The sequence below is a fragment of the Odocoileus virginianus genome, chromosome 19, assembly GCF_023699985.2.
Source record: "Odocoileus virginianus isolate 20LAN1187 ecotype Illinois chromosome 19, Ovbor_1.2, whole genome shotgun sequence".
Lineage (NCBI taxonomy): Eukaryota > Metazoa > Chordata > Mammalia > Artiodactyla > Cervidae > Odocoileus > Odocoileus virginianus.
In genome coordinates, this window is record NC_069692.1 from 12,726,144 (window position 1) to 12,744,522 (window position 18,379).

An 18,379-nucleotide genomic window follows, 5' to 3' on the forward strand; every position below is an offset into this window, starting at 1 on the left:
GAAATGGAAACTGTAGTTGTAATTGGTGGGAGACAAATTGGAGACTTGCTGGGACTGTAGAGGTGAATTTTCTTATTCTTCATTCAGCTTTATTGTGTTTCATTGAAACCTATCTCCACCTGACATATTATGAATCTACTTTTTTTGTTGTTGATCTCAGCACAGTAATGTAAGCTGCATGAGATTTACTGTTTACTACAGTGGCCCCAGAACCCAGAACACTGTCTGGCTCATGGAAGCCATATTTACTGAATGAAGTCTTTAGGCTGTTTTGAAAAAAGGCAGGTGATTTAAGCATGGAAGATGCTGGTAAAATTTCTAAGTGAAATTTAAGTGCATTTACCCTTTTCTTCAGAAGGCCTTGAATTAAGAGACCTTTTATAGAAGATCTAGAATGTCAGTAATTGCTTGGATCCTGTGAGACAAAAGAAATCTTTTGGATATCAATGAAAGGAAGGCACCATTCTAGTTTCTTTGGTCGATATGAATGGAAGGAAGAAAGCTAGGACTTGCTTTAGCATCAACATAACTAGGGTGAGAGGGATCATCCATTGATAACTGCTATCAAATGTTGCAAAAATGTTGGTAACTGGTAGAGAAAATATTGGTTTCTTTCTGGCAAGTTCATAGCATTCTAAATAGAGGTACATGACTGGGTAGAAGGTGACAGAATAAAAGGAAGTTTGTACTTGTTTGGAGCAGTTTGCTTTTGGTTCTCTTGATACAACTCAGGAATGTTATTTTCTTTGCAGATGATTTTTTCTTTGCCTTAGTTTTCCTATCTGCAGTATGGGTGTGTTTTTTATCTACTGACCTGTGGAGGCACAGGGATGCCCAGTTATTTTAAATTAGTAAAGTGCCATATCAGTTTAATAACTATGGTTTGATAACATTAATAATAGTGGAATTTAGAAATTACCAAGTAAGAGAAAAATGCTTTTTGAAGGAATATTCTTCAATCAAATATGTCCCCTGTTGTGAGCTTCCCTTTTATTTAAACCTTTTAATCGTGAGCACTGAGCTCAGCAAAGCTAAAGCTGCATTTTAAAAACACATGTTAGCAGGGCGGTATTGTGATATAAAATTGTACCTTGGTTATTCATGACAAAAGCCACTAGTCAACGCACTTGTTTGGAGATAGAGCTGGAAAGTACCATGGGGGGGAATTTTTAAAGGCAGCTCACAGAAAGCTAAGCCTAAATATTTGGAAGCACTCATTGAAAGATGTTAAAGAATTTCCATGGGCCTATGAAAATAGAGTGTAAATCCATTATCTCTGCAGGTAAGGATTCCAAGGGTACTTATCTCCAGTGGCACAAAAGGAATTTCAGAGCATAACCAACCACAGTCCAAGTCCAAAAACCCCCTGTTCCTCCCACGCAGACTTACTTGGAGGCAGCAGTTCGGCTTCTTCTGTGAGCTTGATGCACTCAGTCTGGACTTACATCTCTGAGTGGACGTGGAACTATTTTTTATTTTTTCTGATTAGGAAAACACAGTCCTTTGTAGGTAGGGGTGCTTTACGCCACCGTTGCCCGAAAAGTCACTAAAGCGTGATACTACAGAGAGCTTCCAGCAGGTGAAACATGTATTGAATGAAATGAGACTTATTAGCTAAATCACAGCAGATGCTTCACTTCCTAACCTTGTTCAGAAAATAACCTTTCCTCAGGGTCTTAGGGTTGTGTTTTCCATGTTTCTCTCTTAGTTGTATCGCAGTCAGATCTTCAGTGTTTTAACTCGGTAGACACATTTAAGTATACGAAAAATACAAATGAAATATTTATTTAGAGATCATTTGAGTAACTACTTTAAGCTGTTGGTTCTAAAAACTTAATGAAAATGCAATACACATTTCCACTGGATAAACTGTTTTGTCTTTTTGCTTTTGCCTATTTTTGCTGATTCTCAGTGTGGCCAGTACCTTAGGTGAAATTTGAAGAAACACATGTTGGTTTTCTGCTGAGGGTCTTGCTGTTGAATCATCTTCTAATAGTCTAATGCCACCACTGGCTGCATCACAGGGAAAGTGTGAAGTAGTGGAAAGATTGAGGGCTTGGGGGTCAGAAGACCCGGGCTCAGCCTCGCCTTCCCTTCTTACTACCATTATACCCACAAGCAGGTCACAACTGCTCTGAGCCTGACTTTCTTCCTCTGTGAAGTGGAGAGAAAACAATTCCAACTTCACAGGGTTACGACTAGATGCTCGTATTTTATGGATACACTGCAGGTAGATTTGGGATCTCATCTCTTTTAGCAAGGGATTTATACAAAAAGAATGATTCAAACTCTGCTTTATATGTTTAGTTTCTTTACTGAAAGGATGAGAATTTTTCAGGCCAGGAAAGTAGATGGAGATAAGTAAGGGTCAGAGAAGAGAACTTGGTGTTAGAATTTACTGGAAGTTTATGTGGAATGATGTAAGTGTGTAAGTCATCAGAAGAAGCTGAGGTAGGTTTATGGAAACCCTTCACATGTTCACTTGGTTGGTTATCTATAGTCTGGCAAGTGATAGGAGTAACCCATGTGACATATTGTAGAAAAAAAGGAAAGATATTGTATATATTAAAAAAAAAACTACCTAGAACTGAGTTTCCATTTTTCAAATATTTTTGGAAATCACCTTGTATCTTATTCTAAAGGATGGAGAGAGGCTGGACCTGACTTGGTTTGTGGTCTGTGAGGCTTCGACCCATGAGTAGGGAAAAGGAAATTTTGAGTGGAGTGAGTGAGAATGAAGACTCCAAGAGCTTGTCTCCTGGATTGGGCCGAGGGAATGAGGCCAGGGCTAGGTGGAAGGATAGCTTTGGAGAAGAAAAGCTTAACCATTCCTCTCGGATGTGGGCGGGTTTCAAGAAGACATGGCTCAGATGGTAAAGAATCTCCCTGCAATGCAGGAGACCTGGGTTCAATCCCTGGGTTGGGAAGATGCCCTGGAGAAGGAAATGGCAACTCACTCCAGTATTCTTGCCTGGAAAATCCCATGGATGGAGGAGGCCGGAGGGCTACAGTCCATAAGACCACAAAGAGTTGGACACAACTAAGTGACTAGCACTCTCACTCCTCTAGGAGACAGAAGGATAATTGCTGGTATGGAGACCCCTCGAGGTTCAGAGGGGAAATGGGATGAGTGGATGTCTGGTAGCTTTGGTTTTTCTCGGGTCATGGTGACTGGGTCACCATGGGGGAGAGAAATGAGAGCTGTGTTGGGAAGAGGGAGCACCCAGGTGGACTTAGGGGCTCTCCCAGCTGTTGTGCGGCAGCCCTGGATTAGAAGTAGAGACACTGCATCTGAGCTGCATCAGGCAAGGATATTGGAAATCCAAGCCTGATGGAGGAGAATGCAAGGAAGGAAACCAAGGGTGCCTGCAAGAGCATTACTGTTCTTGTGCATCCGGGAGCGAGATGGCGATTTTTAGAGACGCCTTCTTCATCCATAGTGAAGTTGATTCAAATGAGTCTCCTTGATGAAGGGAACTGTGGGGGTAGGTGGTGAAGTGAGTGGGGACAAAGGTGATTAAGTGAGACGGTCAAGAAACTGTATAGCTAGAGTCAGAAAACTGTGTATTCAGAGAGTTTTAATACTTTGAATAGATGTGGAATCACGTGCAGAGTGGGATAAAATGACCTTTATTTTCAAGGTTGCTGGCATCACTTTGTGCTGTGGCATTTGGCTGGATTAGATACACCAGTCTCCGTTTTGTTCTTCCCTTAGAGAATGGCTTTCAATTATATGTGACGTGTCTTTCAGTCAGAATTGGAGAGAGCAGTTATTACAAGCTCTAGGCAGGCTAGTTAGACATGATTGGCTATGTCTTCACAGCTGACATCTGGGATATATTTAGAAGGCACAGCCCACTTAAATGCAGGTTTTAATTAGGGTGTGGGACATCGATGTATCCATATTTGGGAAAATGAAAAATAAAGCATGGATGCTAAAATCGCCAGGAGAGAACTGTTTCTCCCCTTGTACTTTTTGGTTACACAATTTTTGCATTGTTTTTCAGCCTCCAGAAAGGAGGACTAAACCTAAATTAACCATCTTTATAGAACAATGATAGCAGTTTCAGGAATGAGGATGTCTGGTGGTCACTCTAATATTTTCCTAGCTATTTGTGATAGGTGAAACTAGATTTTCCATGTCGGGTTCATTAAAAACACATAAGATGATTCCTGTGTGAATTATCATGTCCATTTGGTCAATAGGGGTGAAAAAGTTATCCTTTTAAGTAAAGGCACATCTATTTCTGTTAAATTCTGCACATCCCTCTGATGTATCCTTTAGGTTTCAGTGGGGATGTCATTTCTTCAGGGAAGAATTTCCTAGTTCTCTTAACTGGATGAGGCACCACTGGGGTAAGTCCTCCCATCCCCACTCTCCTTATCCAAACACTCATCACACTTTGGTGTATTTCCTCATGTGAATCGTGTGCTGGGTTGTAGGCATCATGGGGGCAAAGACAGCATCTGTTTCACCCCTAGTGACTAACGCACAGCCTGCCACGTGGAGCGGCCACTCGACAAACGTGTCAGAAGAACCTGTGTCGGGTTTCCTGGTGAAGTGATGTGTAAAGTATACCTGGACCCAGGCGGCAAGTTCGGCTCCCAGCACTGCCTCTAAATGATGGCCTTGGAGCAAGTCATTGTTCCTTTCCTCAGCTGTAAAATCAGGGGATTAAAGCAGGTGATTGCTAATATTGTTCAGTGCGCTATGATCTGCACGATTCCATCTTTGTGGGATTGTTTCACATACTGATAATAGCAGTAGAGCATTTAAAATGAACTAACCTGTGAAGACATCACGAGTGGGAAAAATCGGTGTGAAGGAGCTGTTCCCCCTCTGGCTGTTGTTGCTGTTATGCCTCAATTTTACTGAGCAAGTTTCTAAGGAGATGAACTGAGGAATAGGGTCTGTTGGGACCTGAGACTCGAGACATGACCGTTCCCACTTGGGAAACAGAGTGATGGAGAAAAGTGGGAGCTGGGAGAGAAAAATAGGGTGGACGGGCTTGGAGCCCACAGAAGTGGTGTCGCCTCCTTTCAGTTTATTTCCGTGATGAAGGTATATGGATGAGTGACTGTGCATCCCTTTGCCTCTGTGCTCTTGGGAATTCCTTTCGCATCAACTCCATTAGTTACAAAGGCAGCAATCCATATCCAATTTTCTTTTTGTGTCAGGATTGTTCGTGTATAAACCAGGATTCTTTGTGGGAAACATTTGCAATTAATCCCCTAAACAAACAAACAAACAAAAAATGCAAATCTCGCTCTGCCCTAAGGCAGCCCTGCTGACTCCGAGGCCAGACCGCCATCTATTATACACAGAAATGAATTGAAATTCCCACTTTGGGCCTAACCTAATTTTCCAGTGATAATAGGCATGGATTCCCAGAAGCACTCTACGCCTCTTGATAGTAACATCCTCATTTCCTTTCCTGGTAAATGTTTTAAATAAAGGTTTTAGCACCAAAGGAAATTAACCTTTAAATTAATTGTAATTATGAAATGCCATCACTGATTTTTGTCTTCAGCCTAATTACTTTCTATTATTTAAACAAACCTCACCTCCTGTGAGTTTTAAGTTTGTTTCTCCTTCACTCCCTGCCACACAATGCCAACCCATCCGTGTGGAGGCCTGCCTGCCTCTCTGCTGCCAAAGCAGCCTCGTTTAAATGTCACGCAGGATTGAGGGTTTGCCCGGTGCTGCTTATTTACAAGGCACTCTTTAACTGCTCTGTGTAAGGCAGCTCTGCTCAGATGTTTTCGTTCCGCATACCTGGTGGCCGTCTTGTCTTTAGAGAGGCAGTGCTTTTAGCCCTCCTGCTGTTAAGAAGGAGATAGCCAAGCCTGGCCTTCTATTCCTATTAGATGCTGTTGCCACTGCTAAAGCAAATCTGGTCATAATGAATTTTCAACTGCCAGCATCCTTTATCAAAAGACTAACTTTGAATGTACCATCTTCTTTCTCAGCACGTCTCAGCGTTGGAGGGCTCTTAGACGTCCGTTTCCTGTGCCAGCTCTTTGTCTTGTTCTCATTTGTTCTTTCAAGACAGGACTAAAGGATCCCATCTACTTTATTTGTGAGCATGTATGTTGGCGCTGAAAGCATCCTATTTTTTTGCCACTTAGCTGCTTTCCTTCTCATGTCATTATCAATGTGAGTAAAGAGAGAGATGGTGAGGAAACGGGTACAGAACAGGTGTTAGTGGATGGGAAGGGGCAAAATAATCACCATTCGGAGATGTTTCTTTTAATCCTTTCTGTAAATGTCACTTCTGCTGCCTTTCACAAGTGCTGGGCTTTTCCATTGAGGTGGATTAAAACAACTTGGATATTATTTATCTACTGCATCATGTTGGTTTTCTGCATTACGTACCTCCTTTATCACACCTCAGTTAAAGTGCCTGCTTTGCTGGTCTGAATATTGTTACCTCGACATTGACTCTTTAGAAACTTGGGCCTGATTGCTTTGAATCAACAAAGGGTAGAGAATGAATCAATTTCTTCCCCCGTATTTTTGACTTGGGAACCTGTGTGCATGCTCATTCACTCAGTTGTGTCTGTGTCTGACTCCCTGCGACCCTGTGGAACGTAGCCTGCCAGGCGCCTCTGTCCATGGAATTTCCCAGGCAAGAATATTGGATATTGGAGTGGTTTGCCATTTCCTTCTCCAGGGGATCTTCCTGACCCAGGGATGCAACTGGTGTTTCCTGCGTCTCCTGCGTTGGCAGGCAGATTCTTTACCGCTGAGCCACTGTGGATTCCCTTGGGAACATTAGATTTCTGTAAGGATGATCCTAGTGTGCATGTATATGTGTGTGTGTTTGTGTATAAAAAGCTATGAAGTGTAATGGAGTAGCCGCTAAGAGAAGAGGGAGAAAATGAGAAGTAGTTGTTAAAGAAGACTCAACTTGGACCTGAATTTTCGTTGTTCAGTCGCCCGGTCGTGTCCAACTCTGTGGCCTCACAGACTGCAGCACGCCAGGCCTCCCTGTCCCTCAGCATCTCCCAGAGTTTGCCCAAGTTCATGTTCATTGCATCAGTGATGCCATCCAGCCATCTCATTCTCTGAAACCCTCTTCTCCTTCTGCCCTCAATCTTTCCCAGCATCAGGGACTTTTCCAGTGAGTTGGCTGTTCGCGTCAGATGACCAAAATACTGCAGCTTCACCTTCAGCTTCAGTCCTTCCAGTGAGTATTTGGGGTTGATTTCTCTTAAGATTGGCTGGTTTGATCTCCTTGCTGCCCAAGGGACTCTCAGGAGTTTTCTCCAGCACCAGAGTTTGAAGGTATCAATTCTTTGGCACTCTTTGATGTTTTTGCCTTCTTTACAGTCCAGCTCTCACAACCATACATGACCACTGGGAAGACTAGATAGTCTTGACTATATGGACCTTTGTCGGCAGAGTAATGTCTCTACTTTTCAACCCAGTGTCTAGGTTTGTCATAGCTTTCCTGCTGAGAAGCAGTTGTCTTCTGATTTCATTGTGCAGTCACCATCTGCAGTGATTTTAGAGACCAAGAAGAGGAAATCCATCACTACTTCCACTTTTTCCCCTATTTGTCATGAAGTCTAGATGCCATGATCTTAGTTTTTTAATATTTAGTTTTAAGCTGGCTCATGAACTCTCCTCCTTCACCCTCATCGAGAGGCCGTTAGTTCCTCTTCGCTTTCTACCTAGAGTGGTATCATCCACATATCTGAGGCTGTTGATGTTTCTCCCGCCTGTCTTGATTCCAGCTTGTAACTCATCCAGCCCGGCATTTCTCATGATGTGCTCAGTGTATAGGTTAAATAAACATGGTGACAGCAGATAGTCCTGTTGTTCTCCTTTCTCAATCCTAAACAATCAGTTGTTTCATACTAGGTTCTAACTGTTGCTTCTTGACCCACATACAGGTTTCTCAGGAGACAGCTAAGATGGTCTGGTATTCTCATCTCTTTAAGAGTTTTCCACAGTTTGTCATGATCCACAAGTCAAAGGCTTTAGCATAGTTTATGAAACAGAGGTAGATATTTATCTGCAATTCCCTTGCTTTCTCTGTGATCCAGTGAATGTTGGCAATTTGATCTCTGGTTCCTCTACCTTTTTTAAACCCAGCTTTAAATCAGGTTTGGACTTCCAAATGCAGTCTGAAAGTTCTTGGTTTGTGAAACGCGGAAGCCTAGCATGCAAGATTTTAAGCATGACCTTACCAGCATGGGACATGAGTGCAATCATCTGATGGTTAGCACATTCTTTAGTTCTGCTCTTCTTGGGAATTGGACCTGAATATCCAAATTGAAAAATAAAGCGCTTATGTTTTCTCTTCCGTGACCACAAGAGGGAGCAATTTAACAGCTGGCTGAAAAGACCGGTACTCATTTCGGGAGACTTAATGTAAAAACTGTCTCACAATTAGGGAAGGCTGCTGTCACCGATAGGAGCTCACATTGTTACTGACAGAGGCACACGTGTATGTATTTGTTTCAGGTGTTGATCATCTGGTCTGCCTTTTGTTTTTACTTATGGCAGCTTATCCCCCCCACCCCCAGCTTTCTTCCATTTGTAGAAAATGAGGAAAGTTGCTTTGTTATTCATTATTCTTTTGCTTAGAATAAACTGGTGTCTACCAAAGTGTCACATTCCTTCGGAGTTTCCATATAGTCCAGGAGATGTTAGTGGAGAGCTAATTGGTTGATTCGTTTATTTCCTATATACTTATTGAGGGATAGGTTAGATGCTGAGGCTATAGCAGTGGTCAAGATGGGTGTGGTCCGCAGTGACATCCCCTAACACTGTCTTCCCCTGAGGGAGTCAGTATGTCCTGTGTGCTATCAGTTCACCGGTAATGCTCGGTGACCTTGGGGAAGTTGTTTAATCTTTATGGGTCTATAAAATTAAAGTGTTGAAATAGAGCAGTAGGCAGCAGTTTTCATCATTTCGAACGCTGCAGTGTGCAGTGTTCTTAGTTCATAAGAAGTCTGAAGCCGAATGAGGAGCTGTAAAACGTAAGAAATGCAGAACTCCTGCTCTGGAAGGTTGGGGAAGGAGCAAAGTGCCCGCTTCGACTCTGGCCCCGCTGCGGCTCTGCAGAGCTCTAGCTGGAGACTAGTAGCATCCGAAGTCTGGGGCTCCAGACCCTAGAATGAGTGACTCTGTTCAGAGATGGGCAAAGAAGCAACACATTTTGGTTTCGTGGTAGGCTGGCAGATATGAACAAGATTACTTCAGTCAGTCACCTTCAGAGTTGCAAAACAAATATTGTAAAGAAAGCAATAATATACTTTCATTTGACTGTTTGAGTATGATATTTATGAAGTAAAATAGGCAAATCATTCTCATAACTCTGCCTGTCAACCTGGCACTCAGGAACTTCGCACCTTTTTTGAACTGCTAATTGCCTACCCCTTGGGTTACGTTTGGTGAATGATTTATAAATAATAAGAAAGCAAGCTGAGGTTACCAAGCAGAATGTATAAAATGGCCCTGACAACCAGATAGAAGGACAGAAAAAGATAGGAAGAAAGGAGACGTATGCCCAAATGTTAACTGAGAACCAGAATTTGAAGTTGTGAAATCATTCTTTCTTTTTCTTTCATCTGTAGGTTCTCTACATTCTGCAGTAACTTACACCTCTTTATAAACAGAAAGAACCAATTTTTTTTTAATGGATGAGTACTCCTCCCTTGCCACCTCTACCTACCCTCAGAGGTGGGAGAGCGTGTCCTTGTGCTCAAAGAACAGTATCCAAACTCAGGGATCCTGTCAAACTAGAAAAATGATCAAAGCATGCAGAACAGAGTTCAATACACAGAAGTGTAGGCCAGCAGGCTTTAGAAGAAAAATCAAACAAAAATAACAGAAAATTATTAGCCTCAGAGAAGTGAATAATTTCCTGTGGTTTGCTTTTCAAATGAAAGGTTCCATAAATTGATTATGACTTTTATCCCAAGGCCAGTTTGTTTTGGAGAATTCAGGACAGGATTTTATGCATCTGTGCTTGGTTGGTAGGTTCACGCACATGTGTATCTACAAGTCTAAATATCTAGAATTAATTTTTTAATATTTTTTCAAAATAAGCCCCCTTAGGATATTTTAAAATGGCATTCTGCATATTTTCCCGGATGATTTGAATATTTAATAACATTTGCAAACACATCGAATCTCTTTTAGAAAAGATAGTGAGTACTTAGAAAAATGTCGCCTTCCCAGGTGGTGCTAGTGGGAAAGAACCCGCCTGTCAAAGCAAGAGACAGAAGAGACGCAGGTTTGCTCCCTGGGTCAGGAAGAATCCCCTGGAGGAGGAAATGGCAACCCCTCTAGTATTCTTGCCTGGAGAATCCCATGGACAGAGGATTCTGGTAGGCTACAGTCCATGGGGTCACAAAGAGTCGAACACGACTGAAGCGACTTAGAACGCACTTAGAAAAATGGATCCATTTTTCAGAGGACTGATGTTTATTTTTACTTCTAGTTTAACTATTAAGGCAAAGGTTTATAAGAACACATAATAAAAATTTAGAAATCATGTTGGCTTTTTTTTTTTCCTCATGTTGTGGATCAGTGATATTTTCCACAGCTGTATGTTTTCCTTTTAATTGTCACATCTAACAGCACTAACATAACAGATAAGTTCTTAGTTCTATCATTATAAGTGGACATCGGACTCTGGTGCAGAGAAGCTGAAGATTAAGGGAGAGAAGAATTACAAGTATAATAAAAGGCACCAGACCAGAAGTCTTGGAACCTTTGATTTCTTTCACAGAATATTGTCAAAGAGAATGAGGAGAGAAGCATGGAAAACACTGGAGGTTGTAAGGAAAATAGCCTGGTTGGCAGCTCATGATCAAGTGAAGAGCCCAACCCCAAAGACAGCCCAGTGAGGGGCGACCACTCCCCTGGAGAAAAGAATTTTCTCCTAAGACATACCACTGCCTTTTCACGAACAAATGTAGGAAAGTCTGTTGTGATGGTTGCCCCAGGCAGGTAAGGTTTAAGCGTCAGGTCCCAGCTTTTCTGGCCAGGAGCTTCTCCTCTGAAGGCAGATCGCCCCTCACCCCGGGCAGGAGACATGGAGCAGAACCCCTGCCTGCTGGTGGGGAGCCAGGGGCGGGGAGGCTGCCTTCACCGCCTGGAGCCTCTGACCCACGGGCCTTGGAGGCGCAGTGAGCCGAAGCTCGCCCCACTCTCTTCCCAGTGGGTGTTTTCAAACAGCCCACAGCCTCATGCTGTGTGCCTCTGTGTGTGTGTGTTTAATCTTTAGATATGGGATGTTCCGACTGAATGGTGTCCCCTTCCAGATTTATCTTTTAAAGGCCTAACCCCCTAGGTGATTGTATTTGGAGAGGGGCCTTCAAAGAGGTAATTAAGGTTAAAGAGGTCCCTGGCGGGCTACCGTCCACGGGTCACAAAGAGTCGGACAGGACCGAGCGACTATCATATCACAAGGTTAAAAATGCCGTAAGGATGTGTGGCCCTCATTTGATAAAACTGGTGCCCTCAGAGCATAGGAAGAGACCTGGGCATACTCACAGACAGAGAAAAGAGGGCATCTGGGAACGGTGCGAGAATTCAGCCTTCTGCCAGCCTAGGAGAGAGCGAATTCAGCCTTCTGCAAGCCAAGGAGAGAGCCTTCGGGGAAACCAACCCTGCCAACACCTTGATCTTGGACTTCTAGCCTCCAGAGCTATGAGAACGTAGGTATCTGCTGGTTAAGTCGCCCCGTCTGTTACACTTTTGTCACTGCAGCCCTAGGGGGCTGGTCCACGGGGCAGAAGTGCCACATCTTCCTATTTGAAATCTGTGCCCCAGGGCGGTCGTCATCCCCAGCAGGCTCAGCAGATGGCGGTGGTGTCCTGTGAGTTGGCACTGCCAGCCGGCCTGCCAGGCTCGGGCTCCGGCTTAGATCGCCGAAGGGTCAGAGATGTCAGCTTCAAGGCCCCGGGTTCTCATTGGGGAAAATCACAACAACTTTGCATTAAAGTATCTAGATAAATATTTATCAAACTGGCCTCCAGAGAAGTGCATAAGATACCGTTTAAAAGGAGAAATAGGGAAGAAAATCTTCGGTGTTTGGTGTGCCTGCAGTGACTCCCTTTAGTTCAGCGATGGTTTCTTCTATTTTGTGGAGTCTTGAGTCTTTGGTGGTGGAGCCTGAACCCTCACCGTAGCTCCCTAGAGGCTGGTGCCTCTGAGGCTCTCTGGCTGTAATTGCTGCTGAGCCTCAGATAATAAAACTGAGGACAGACTGGTCAGTATCCTCCTGATGTCATGGATACTTCAGTCTCCCAGGTGCATGATTAGGCTCTTACCTGCACAGTCCAGTCCCAGAACCAGCTACAGAACCCAAACTGTCCTCTGTTCCTTGCGAGACCCTTAGGAATGGAAACTTAACTAATTTGGCAGGTAGGGAGCTGGCACCTCCTCATGCCCTACACTCCCATCAGGGTGTTTCATTGCAAATCCCCATGGCAGGTAAGGACAGTCACACACAGATGCCTTCTCTGTTTATATATTCGTTACAGTTGCCTCATATCTCAGGACTTACTTCCAGGGTTTGTGTGTGTGTGTATATGTGGGTATTTTACCTTCATCAAGCCAGAATATTTTTAAAGGCTCCAAGTCATTTTCTTTATAACTACCAAAAAATGAGATAGAAATTGCAACCTTTTTTGCTTTTGAGCATTGGAAGCTATGTGAACAAGATAATGATAATACATGGGAAATATCAACCTAAAGCATTTTACTTAACAAATACTCATAGTTGTGTGTGAGTGACCACAAGTAAACAAACCTAACTGGACAGAGAACTGGCCCAAATCATCGTCCTCTTCCAGGCTGTTCAGTGGCCCCATGAATGTCCAAGATCAACATGAGACTACTTGAATATAAAACAAAGTAGTTTATATCTTACTAAGCAAAAAGACCACAAGTAGAAAAATTATCTATGATAAGGCTGCTTGCATTTTGGATTAATATAGGCACTTACGTTGAGTGAAGTATGTCAGAAAGAAAAACAAATATTGTGCACTAATCATTATATGTGGAATCTAGAAAAATGGTTCTGATGAACCTGTTTGCATGGGGGGAATAGAGACTCAGACAGAATGAATGGGTGGACGCGGTGGGGGTATGCATTGGGAGATGGGATTTATGTATGTATGCTGCCACGTGTAAAACAGACAGCTAGTGGGAACCTACTATATGGACAGCTCAGCTCGATGCTGTGTGGTGACCCTTATGGGTGGGATGTAGGGGGCAGTCAGTCCACACACACACACAGCTGATTCACTTCATTGTGCAGCAGAAACTAATACAACATTTAAAGCAATTATATTCCAATAAAAAAAAGAAGTTGTGAGTTGTGGTTAAAATAAGGAGCTGTGGTCAAAATATATATAAAGAATAAGCATTATGGAAATGTTTTTCAGATGCTTTATTGATACGCATTGTCTTCCAAAAGATACTTGTAACTTCACACCCCCTTGCATTTATATGGCTTTGACCAAAACTTGACTTGGGGACGAATTCCCTAAAAGAGTTCCCTGGGATTCCTGTTCTCCTTTCCTCAACTGACATTTCCATCTACCTGTTCACTCATGTCAGAAACCCAGAAATGAATCAATCTCTTTTTAGCCCATCATTGAGTATTATCTTTATGTTTAATAACATACATATCCTTGCCCTCTCCATCACTGGTCTTAGGCCAGACCCTCATCTTCTTACCTCGGTCCTTGTCATGGTGTCCTAATTTGTCTCCCTTTCCTTAATCTTGATGCACCCATCCAAGTCTTTCCTTCATATGTTTTTTAAAGTGCATTTCTGATTATGCTATTCTCTTTCTAGTAACTGCCAGTTGATTTGCCATGATGCTATACAAAATAAAGTCCAAACTCCTTATTTTGTCATAACCATTTTTCTGCTGTCTCATCTGCTTGATGTTCCAGTCATCTCTGGGTGCCCACTTCTAGCACAGGGTGTAATTCAGTCATATTATCCTGGCTCCTCTGCCCCCATCGTGGCAGGCTGTGATATGTCTTGATGCTTTTTCACCTTTTGCCTGGGATCACCTTACTCCCACATCAGCTGCCTAACAAATATTTATTTTCCAAGACGAAACTCAAGAGAATTCTTCTCTATGAAACCATTCCTGATTCCTATTCTATCTCCCCACACTATACACTGTATAGAGTTTTATTACACTTATTTGTTCACATGTTTTTTTTTTTCCCCTACAAAATCCTTAATTCCTCAAGGTAAAAGATTGCATATCATTCATCTAAAAACATCCAAAGACTGACATAGTGCTTCACACATTGAGGAGTATTTTACAAATGCTTATTTGTAAATGACTATCATTTCCTTTTGCACACAGCATAATATAAACTATGCACTGTGTAGTCCTGATTTTACATCACGTGCAAGTATGATTGAGAACGTGTGTTCTCTAAATGAAACATCTGATACAGCCTCCTTCTTTCTAGTGTGATTGGAAAGTGAAGAAGAAACACATGTTTCTCTGAGCATTTTCCTTGGATCATGCTATAACGGAGCAGTGAATTGTCATCTTTCTCCCTACTGTCTCAATACCCCAGTCATTATGAACATTTTTGAAAACCAAGAAAAGTGATCCCCAACTCTGATTTTTTCCTGAGTAAATATAGCTGTATGGGCAAGAACCCACAGATCACTGAAGTACTTTTTCCAGTTCTCTTTCAGATCCTTAGTGGGGGCAAGGAAGAGTGAAACCTTCTATCTGCCAATTTTCAGAGGAGCAGAGGACAGTGGAACCACTTCAAGGCTTGTGAGAGGGCCCTGCCATCTATACTTTGAATTAAGCAGTAGTGCTAAATGCTGAGGCTCTGAGGTAACATTCTCGCCTTTTGTATCAAATTATAGCAACAAAACTGGGCTTCCCAGGTGGTGCTAGTGGTAAAGAACCTGTCTGCCCATGCAGGAGACATAAGAGATGTGGCTTCGATCCCTGGGTTGGGAAGATCCCCTGGAGGAGGGCATGGCAACCCACTCCAGTGTTCTTGCCTGGAGAATCCCCATGGACAGAGGAGCCTGGTGGGCTAAATTCATAGGGTTGCAAAGAGTTGGACATGACTGAAGCAACTTAGCACACACACAGGAACAAAAAGGAAATATCAACATTTGGTTTCATGATTTCTTGAATTAATCGGAAGTTGGTTCTTGTGAGAATTTTTGAAACTGCTGCGAAGTGTTGATTGTTGTGATTTGTAGTCCTGGGTGACACCCATTAGTTATCTGTATGCTGGATACTTTTATGAAAAACACTTTAGCCTGATGTGTACAAAGGGCTTAGTACCTGGTTCTAATGATGTGTTAAGGGGTATCATCTGAGAAGTAGGTAGTCTAGGTAAGAGGCAGTACAGAAGATGCTCTGAACTTGAAAGAAACGGGATAGAGCTTTTATACTTACAGCTGTCCTCTTCTTCAGTTATACATTTCACAACATAACAGGCGTAGATGAACCCTGCCAGCTGAAACAAAATAAAGATGCTTTAGACATAAGGCAAAGGCAACAGTACTGGACCTCACTGGGGGAGTGACTTTTCAAAGGCAGGCAGTTTTGACTAGATTGGTGTTCTAAAATGGTTCTTCAGACTGGTTCCAGATTCCAGTGTGAATTCATATAATGTGGCTTACAAGTGATTACATTACTCTATTTTCCTTTGTTCTGCATTTACGTATGAGATTTGTTAATTGCCAGGCAATCTACAACAAATTATTTTAGGTCTTGAAAAAGAACTATGGTCATTCATTAATGGATTAACATCTGCATTTGTGCCAATCAACTTCTAATTCACTTTTCATTAGCCCAGAGCCTAAGATTCTAAAATTGGATTCCTGCTGACTAACAGAAAAATATTTCGAGGGAAAAATATTGAGGAGATTCCATGGAAAGTTGCATGAACACTTTGTAAGTAAAACTTGTTTAGACCAGTTTCAGGAACCGAGACCAGGAACACAACATACCAGGTATAATTAAGATGATGTACTACAGAAGAGCAACAGGGGAAATAACGTGTATGCACTGAACTGGGATCGCACACATCAGGGCATCCTTACTGAAACACGCAACAGAGGTCCCTGTAGTCAGGGAAGCCTTTGCTCACTGAAACAAGTATCTGTGCAGGACCACAGCAAAGCTCTTGATGTGTATCCCCTCAGATGTTAGTTTTGTATTCCTTCATATAATTATTGAGTCAAATAATGAGCACTGGTGGAAGGAAGGAAACTAATTTCCTGATAATGTGGAAAAATTCCCCCCCCCCAAATATTCCAGTCTGGAGGAATCCTAAAAAGCATATGCTCAGGATAGGGATGGACATTATTCACAATGACATTTCAGACAGGCATTGATCTGTGGAGTATTTGACATCCGGGAAGGGAACCTTGGAAAAAAGGCTACCGTCTTCAATTAGGAGCTAAGGTACAGAGCAAAGAGTTGCTGCTTTGAGAAGTCTAATGAACTTGTTTTTCCATTGTCTGACAGACTGCAATATTTCTGGAAGGCATGAGTGAAACATTTTAAGTCAGAGGGTACACTGAGAGATTTAATGAGAACTATTTGGAGATAGAGAGAGGTCCAGTTCAAAGGAACTTTAGAAAATCTCTGATTTGAATTTGAGAAGGAAAGCATGTTATGGCAGATTCTAGTTCTTTTTCAAAAAGAACTGGCATGAGATAAAGCAGTGGTTTTCCTGGCACAGAAGCAGCGACCCTGCTTAAGAGAGAGAAGTAGATGAGGAAGAAGACTTTGAGAATATTCTTCACCAGCTTCCGTTTTCAGATCCGGAATGAGAGGAACAGTGGAGCCCCCCTGCCCTCCCACGCCAAGTGGGTTATCTAAACTGTTACATGTAATAATAGAGAGAGAGAAAGCATACTGGAGCTTCCCAGATGGGCTAGTGGTAAAGAACCTGCCTGACAGTGCAGGAGACATAAGAGACACAGGTTTGATCTCTGGGTTGGAAAGATCTCCTGGACGAGGGCACGGCAACCCACCCTCGTATTCGTGCCTGGAGAATCCCATGGATGGAGGGAACCGGTGGGCTACAGTCCATAGGGTTGCAAAGAGTTAGACACGACTGAAGCGACTTAGCACACGGTGCAGATAACATACCACTGATGTTACATTAGCCCTTAGGTTTTTAAACAATGTGTTAGAAAAGTTACCAAATAACCATTTTTCTCTCTGTGGCTATTGCAATAAAATTGTGATAGTAAGAACTATTTCCTTATATAATGGAATCATCAGCGTTGCTGTTTTTATGAGATTTATTTTTCGAGTACCGGGTACTGTTAAAAACCAGGGTGTCCTGTTTGGCTTCAGTGAAGATTTCGATATGACCAAGCAAAATCACACAGTGATTTGAGCATTTTTTTACGGATAGTGGGAAAAACAGATTATACTAACACTTTTTAATCTTTCATCCACCAGGACCCATGAAAATGCCCTCATCACTGAATGACCTAGTCCCATTGGTATTTTGTCACGGGTGTTGGATCTGACACTTGCTAGGCAAAGATGCTACGGGCTTGGTTAGATCCCCTGGGTACTGCTTGTATCGCCTTTGCAGGAAGGTGTTACCATTGTGGCTAATGCCATAGATTTATCCTTAGTTCATCTCTTCAGTTTAGAATACTAACAGGCAGAATTTTTTCCCAATCACAAGCTTTTCTCTTGATTTTCACTCATCACTTAATTACTTTGAAATGAAAATCTAGGTAAAGAGTACAGATAAATTCTGAGATTCAGGGCCAGTGAGTTTAAACTTCTCATTAAAGTGTCACTAGAATCTAGATTATTAAGTGTATTTCTCTCCCAGGATGCAGCCATGGCACTGTATTGTGCTTACCAGTGAGCTTTTAATTGTATTCAGTTGCATTCTTTAACTATCAGGGGAGCGACTTTGATATAAAAGTAAATCCTGCTGCATTTCATTACAAAAGCTTGCTGATTAAGAGAACTTCAGCTTTTAAATTGGTCACCTCTAAATACAAATGGGAATGAGTTTCCCCCAAATTAATCAGGATTCATAAACCTCTGTTACCTTTCAATTTTCCTACACTGAATAAATTTCTAATTTAATTTTTACTCCCTCGCAGCAATTTATAAATTTACCTACAGAAGAGCAGTTTCAAAGGATTTCTTACAGCTCTGAATACCTCTATAACGTGCAACTTGGCTAACTGTGCTCAGGCCACAAAGATGAACCAGGGTGGGTTTCCCAACCTTGGCCCCAATGGCGTTTTGGGTTGAGTAATTCCTTTTCTGTGGGCTCCGTTGTGCATTATTAGGATGTATAACTACTAATACCCTATGATCAAGACAGTCTGACAATTGAGATAATCCAAAATATCTTA

General features: G+C 42.3%; 1 protein-coding gene across 3 annotated transcripts in view; it reads right to left on the reverse strand.

Annotated features, from left to right (window-relative positions):
• The window catches only part of NKAIN2 (sodium/potassium transporting ATPase interacting 2), a 1,117,882-nt gene that overhangs the window by 10,646 nt on the left and 1,088,857 nt on the right, over window positions 1-18,379 (reverse strand). For all 3 annotated transcript variants that reach the window (XR_011481884.1, XR_011481883.1, XM_070449853.1), the window contains one exon: window positions 15,429-15,489. Coding sequence is in view for 1 of the 3 variants with exons in the window: in XM_070449853.1 (XP_070305954.1) it covers window positions 15,429-15,489 (61 nt within the window). In the remaining 2 variants the exon portion in view is untranslated. The remainder of the gene's footprint in view (window positions 1-15,428; window positions 15,490-18,379) is intronic.